At 38.2% G+C, this 7,008-nt stretch overlaps 1 protein-coding gene across 4 annotated transcripts in view; it reads left to right on the plus strand.

Annotated features, from left to right (window-relative positions):
* Nf1 (neurofibromin 1) overlaps positions 1 to 7,008 on the plus strand; it is a 258,357-nt gene that overhangs the window by 134,466 nt on the left and 116,883 nt on the right. For 3 of the 4 annotated variants that reach the window (XM_031355033.1, XM_031355032.1, XM_031355035.1), the window contains 2 exons: positions 2,433 to 2,568; positions 6,523 to 6,585. In XM_031355033.1, coding sequence (XP_031210893.1) covers positions 2,433 to 2,568; positions 6,523 to 6,585 — 199 coding nt within the window. The remainder of the gene's footprint in view (positions 1 to 2,432; positions 2,569 to 6,522; positions 6,586 to 7,008) is intronic. The other variant, XM_031355034.1, reaches the window with a different exon arrangement.

Here is a 7,008-nt window from a genome sequence, read left to right on the forward strand (position 1 = left end):
AGGCAGAGGCAGGCAGATTTCTGACCAACCTGGTCTACAGTAGAGTGAGTTCCAGGACAGCCAGGGCTATACAAAAAAACCCTGTCTTGAAAAACCAAAACCAAACCAAAACACACCAAAATGTTAGAAAAACAGTATAATAAGAAAGAGTGGTTGTGATGGTCTAAAAAGTGGATAAGCAGAGGAAGGGCTCATAAGCTGAGGATGCACTGGTAGAAAGGAAGTGAGACCATGCCTCCAGAATGGTGAAGATGTTAGAAGAGCATTAGATATACATCAGAAGGGGAGAACTATATTCTAAACTCATACGTTAAGAAATTTAAGGGAAAGGAAGGGGTCAGCACGGGTTTCCTGGGCAGGCATGAGTCTCAGATCCCATGTGAGAAGTCTACTGGGTAGGCCTATTGGTTCCCTCTCACATTAGAAGCTTGACGGTGCCTTCTAGGGCAGTGAGAGCCAGTCCTGAAGTTGTGAGTTCCAGATGGAGCAGTTTGGCTGCTTCAGTCTTACTCAGGTGAGGATTCCCTAAGTGAGTACACTGTGTTTGCATCATTTCATTTCCACTCCAACTCTTCCTGTCTTTCCCCGACTAGCTACTCTCAAATTTAGGAAGCCTTCTAGAATTGTGTTGCTCTGTGTGTGTGTTGCTCTGTGTGTGTGTGTACGTGTGTGTGTGTACGTGTGTGTGTGTGTGTGTGTGTGTGTGTGTGTGTACATGTTTATATGCACACAACCTACTGCATCCAATTTACGTTGCCCTAATTTGCATATGTTTAGGGCTGAACACAGGATTGAGGTCTCGTTTTTTAAATAAAATAACAATACCAGAAAAAAAAAATCTGATTCTCCCTCCTTCAGTAGCTCTTGGTTATCTATAGTTCTTCATCTACGGGGAGGCCTTGTTAAAATCTTGTTTTATTCGCATAGACATGACTACTGGTGTGGTCCTTGCAGGTCTCAAGCAGGCGGCCTGAGAGTTCATGGGAACAATCCTGTTTTGTTAAAAAGACATTGTTATGCAATAGTTGACCAGGTCCTCAGGATTTTTACAGCTAGTCCTCCTTTTCCTTGATGTCCCCTGAGCCTTAGATATAAGATTGTGTTATACCTAAGGCATTATCAGACAGCCCATGGTCACAGACTTAATCTCTTTTGATCTTTGTAGGCTTTTGACCACTTGTAGTTCTTTCTAATAACCTCAAAAATTGTGCTGGTCCCTACCTACCTCAGGTTGAGCATCCAGAAGTCAAAAAGATTCCAAGAGCTAAAGCTTTTTGAACATCGTGTTGGCATTCACTAATGTTGGCATTACAGGTGTGAACTCAGTCTGAAGGTCACATTATGGTAGAGAGACCTGACTCCTACAAGTTGTCTGTCTGTCTGTTCTGTTTCTCTCTTCTGTCTGTTCTATTTCTCTCTCTCTTTCTCTTTCTCTCTCTCTCTCTCTCTCTCTCTCTCTCTCTCTCATACAAATAATCTAGAAAACCACACAAAGCACTAGTTTTTGTTTTTTTTTTGTTTTTTTTTTCAAGACAGGGTTTCACTGTATATCCCTGGCTGTCCTGGAACTCACTTTGTAGACCAGGCTGGCTTCGAACTCAGAGATCTGCCTGCCTCTGCCTCCCAAGTGCTGGGATTAAAGGCGTGCGCCACCACTGCCCAGCAACACTAGTATTTTTATACCCACAAAAAAAAAATCTCAAATATGTAATATTTATGGCTGATTTTTATGTTAAATTCTTGTTTCTTCTAAATTGTTTTTGTCATAATTGCTATGGTTTTGTGTGTTTTTAAATGGGTCCTGTAGTCCATGCTGGCCTCAAACCTACTACCAAACCAAGAATGACCTTCAACTTTTGATCATCCTGTGGGTACCTTCTAAGTATTGGAATTTCAATTTTGGGTTTGTTAGATTGTTTTAGAGACTTAGTCACTATTGTATAGTTGAGGCTGTCTCCTTATGAATGCTAAAATTAGTGTGAGCCATGCACTCACTGTTATAACTGCTCCTTTTTTCCCTGTTTTTGTAGCAAATTTGTTGTTTATTTCTTCTTTTTATAAAGATTTATTTTATTTTATGTGTATGAATACACTGTAGCTGTACAGATGGCCATGAGCCATCATGTATGTGGCTGCTGGGAATTGAATTCAGGACCTCTCTCCTTGCTCTGGCCTGCTCGCTCCAGTGTAATTCACTGTAGCTGTATTCAGATGCACCAGAAGAAGGCATCAGATCTCATTATGGGTGGTTGTGAGCCACCATGTAGTGTCTGGGATCCGAACTCAAGACCTTCGGAAGAGCAGTCAGTCTCTTACCCCCTGAGCCATCTAGCCAGCCCCTGTTGTTTATTTCAGTGAGGATCAAAAGTCTTATGAGGGTGATTTTGTTTCACCAGTCATGTATTTTGGGTTTTCCCTTTCCTTGGTTACAGGTTAGAGCCCTCTGAGAGCCTTGAGGAGAACCAGAGGAACCTCCTTCAGGTGACAGAGAAGTTCTTCCATGCCATCATCAGCTCTTCCTCAGAATTCCCCTCGCAGCTTCGAAGTGTCTGCCATTGTTTGTATCAGGTATGCTAAAGTTGGAGATTGCCACTCTTCCAAAGCCAACTGAGAGGAGTGCCGTGTGCAGAGTCAGCTGTGACCGTCATCTGGACATGTACTGTAATGTGGGATAGAGAGGTAGCCAAGTAGTTAAGAGCATTAGCTGCTCTCACAGAGGACCCAGGTTTGCTTTCTAGTACCCATATGGTGGCTCACAACCGTCTTTAACTCCAGTTGCAGGCGAGCCTGGCCTATCTTCTCACTTCCTCAGGCACTGGGCATGCGTGTGGTGCATACACATATAGCCAGTCAAAACACCTACACACAGAGGATAAAATAAACCTAAAAATAAATCTTAAAGAGCTATCATTAGATTGGTTTCACATGTTCTTCAGAGATATTTAAAGAATTTTAAGGAAATTATAAATTAATCTTCCTTGGGTTGAAAGCAACCAATAATTCACTGAAATGAGGTATATTATGCATTTTTGCTTATCTTTGCCTAAATTACTTACAGGAACTTTCACACTATAGGCTTCATTGCTTTTTTGCATATAAATGATTTGAACTGTGATTTCGGTTTCTCTTTAAGAGATCATTGGTTTGTGTCCTTTTGCTCAGGTCAGGCTAATCCTGTGCATTTATATGTAGGGTGCTGCTTGTAAGATAGTGTTCACCACCGTCCAGTAGCTAACAGACTTTCTAACCCTGTCACAGGAAGTAGTGCTCCTGAACTCACATGTCCACAGTGATTACCTCCATGTCGAAAGAATAAGGCCTGTGTTTTCTGTAACTTCTGTTTTTGAATTGGGTATGCAGTTTTGGGAATAATTTATTTATTCTGAGGGATTGCCTATAAATCTGTATTAACTTTTCAAATAGGGAAAAGAAAAGCCAGCATAGTTCCTGGTGTTTAGAATAAGGCTACAATAGGGAAAGGACTTACACATTTACCAGAACCCATGCGTTTCTCGGACTTGGAAGTTTTTTTGTTTGTTTGTTTTGTTTTGTTTTTTGTTTTTGGCTTGCAGCTTTAGTTGCTTAAAGATATTAACATCATCAGTGAAATCACCATTTAAAAAAGCTGTATGAGGCTGGTATGTGAATTTTTCTCCATTGCTATTTTAAAAGATGTATCTCTATGTCTATAAAAAGAAAACTTTGCATATACAGAAATAAGATAAAATATACTTAGCCTTCAGTTTCTGGATGTGTTGTGACTTTATTGCCTTTTCAGGAAACTCTAGGAAGCTTAGGAAGCTCCACATAGGTTATTCTAGTTGAGTGTGCAGCTAGAGGATGGGTTAATTAGACCTGTGATATGAAGCTTCATGCACTGCCTGTTTGCTTTCTCATACCTTTACCCTTAGGTTTCTCTTTACATTCAGTTCAGTTGTTTGTAAAATGAGGTTGACAAGAAACAGCACACATTTAAAAATCTGAATCAGCTTCTTGGTTTTTTAGAAAGAAAATGGATTTCCAAAATGACAGTGGCCTTGTCTCTGTTGGTTGAAAGTGAATGAGGAATGTACCAATCATGCTGTCTGCCACTTTTCATGTGGCTGTCCCCATAATGAAAAATGTGGGGTTTTTTGTATCATCAGCAAACTTGGGCACCAGTTTAAGAGCACTGTAGTAGTAATGTAAAAAGAACTGGACACTTAATAAGTATGTGGGAAATAGTTCATGAAGGAATAAATTTATCATTTCTACTTGTTTAAGTAAGCAACATTCTTGCCAGCCTTCTTAGTTAGGTGTGGTGGGAACCATGAGCACAAGGAAGTGCAGACTGGTGGCTCACTGTGTGCTGTGCTGTGCTGTGCTGCGCTTCGCTGTGCTCTCCTGCGCTGCTTAGAGCACACCTCACAACAGCCTGCATTGCCTTCACACTGCAGTTACCACATTAAAGCTCTGTGGAAACACCATGCAAATGTTATGTTATGCATTATTTTGTAGTGGGTAAAGTTAGTGCAGACTACTATGGAACAAAGTTTTTGTTGTAAGATTTTATTTTTTAATGAGCAAATTTACGTGACCAAAGACAAAGATAGAAATAAAAAAGCTTCAGACCCAATATGTTTTTCATTGAGTCTCTGGTCTCTGTCCTTAACTCAGTTTTCCCTTCTGGTAGCTTCTGCTTTTAATCTTTTTTTCTTCCTTTTTTTCTTTTTTCTTCTTTGGGCTTTTGCTTGCCCTTGTAACTTTGGCAGTGACATAATGGTAGCCTTGTACTTTTATGTTCTGCTGGAAAGGATAGGAACCCATTTTTTTCTTTTTCTTAGTAAACATAGCTCCTTTGAGGATTTACTGGGGAAACTTTGGAAGCTAAGTGAGTATATTGCTAGCTGATTTTTCTTGAGTTCAGATTTGGGTCCTCAAGCTTTTTTGTATCTTGTAATCAGCTCTATGTATTTGCCTTCTTTATTTAGAAAAGATGGTTAATGCTATATAAGAATAATACATAGTATAATAATAGTTATACTATGTATGACAGATTAATAACTAAACTATTTTTCTCATATAGTATTTCTTTCTGATAAATTTGAAACAAAGAGAAAATAATTTCTAGAGTGAATGTTCATTTCTGGTGAGGAAGATGGGCTACTGTGATCTTAAGTAAACATTGTCTTTGCCAGGGAAGTTTCTTCACATGAATTTATGCATGTGTGTTAAAGTTCAGTGGTAGTCACATACCATAATTGAAAAAAATCCTGAATATTTACATAGGTTATATTTTTGTAAACTGCCTTAAAGCCTGAAGCAAAGCACGCTGAGATGAGCTCTTACCTCTGCTTCCTAGGCCTAGGAATGTGCTGGCATCCAAGTATACAAGAGCTGCTAGATGGATGGATGGATGGATGGATGGATGGATGGATTTAAAACCGGAGGGTTTTGATGCCTTAGAAATCTGGATCAAAAAATTTGTATTACAGTTAAGTCGATGTTTTGAGAAAGTGTCTTTTGTTGCCCAGGTTTGGCTTGGACTCTTTATTTCTCTTGAACTCTTTCACCTCCCAAAGGCTAGGATTATAGGCATTTACTACCATAAGTGGCTCTTATTTTAACTTTTTCTAATATTAAAAAAAAAACTATAGTTGGTATAATCTAATCAGAAATTTTAATTTTGAAGAAATCTTTATTGTAGAGATGGAGCTCTGTGGTGAGATTGACACCTGTGTGGGTTCGCATGGATGGTTTTGGGCTTTTGCATGGGAGAGGGCAATCTGGTAAATCGCCGTCTATAATGAGTTACATTTTTAATCAAATTTAAATTTGATTCTACAATATTGTCTTCAATTTATTAACTTTGATATTAATCAACTTTTTTTCCTAGTTGATGCTAACATTCTTTTTCCAAATACAGCGGCTTTCAATAAACTGAGTAGCACTCTGTGGATTTCAGGGATCGCTCTGGGCATTAGAAGATGAGAAATTATAACAGCACTCCTTTTAAAAGATGGATTTTAGATTCAGAGTCTCTAAAGTTTGTTTTCTGCATATCTAGCCATTTACTTTTTGTATTTAATAACATCTTAATTAACTGCTAGGTATTGGAAAAATAACTCTTAAGTCAATTGAAGGATACACAGAGAAGTATTTTATATATCAGAAAAAAATTATGTACACACAATGTTTTCAGTGTGCGGTCTACTTCATAATAAATATTTTAAGTAAAATTTATCAAAAGCTAGGAATGGAATGATTTGCTTTAGGACAGCTTTCCCATGACTTACAGCCAGAAATAGTAGACATGATTGGGTCTCAACATTTCTTGCTGTTTATTTTATGCTTGGCTTAAAAGTGTAATAAAAATTAAATCCAGGATTAAACTTCATCCCTCAAAATTCAGTTGATTTCTACTTTTCTGTTGGTTCCATTTGTGTTACATTTTACCGTGTATTTTGTGTACAAGCCAACATTGTTTTTGTTGCTGTATGTAGCCGGTGCTGTGACTTGTTTGTGCTCATCTCTGTTCTGTAGGCAACTTGCCACTCCCTACTGAATAAAGCTACAGTAAAAGAAAGAAAGGAAAACAAAAAATCAGTAAGTTTGGAGAACTTTTTATTAGCTGTTTCTTTCGAAGCAAACCCCAAATCTTTGCTGTTTGTTAAGAACACCTTCACTTCAGCTATTTGACCTTCACTGTGAAATCATTCTACTAATTCTGGCACAGAATAGCTCTCATTTCCATTAACCCTGGAATTAAGTTACATTGAAACATTCTCTGTGTTCCTTTGGTTTGATTTACCCCAAAGGCATTTTTTGTGCATTTATTACATTGAATATCCTCATCTAATTTTATTGTTATTTTTAAAATTATAACTGAATGCAAAAGAAACTTAATTTCAAGGCCTTAGGGGATGCTGACTGTCTTCATTCTTGCTTCTTGTTTGCAGGTCATGTGAGTGGTTTCTTTTTCTAGAAACAAAAACATTTCTTAATAAATACACTGTGGGTAGAAATGTG

The sequence above is a fragment of the Mastomys coucha genome, unplaced genomic scaffold, assembly GCF_008632895.1.
Source record: "Mastomys coucha isolate ucsf_1 unplaced genomic scaffold, UCSF_Mcou_1 pScaffold5, whole genome shotgun sequence".
NCBI lineage: Eukaryota > Metazoa > Chordata > Mammalia > Rodentia > Muridae > Mastomys > Mastomys coucha.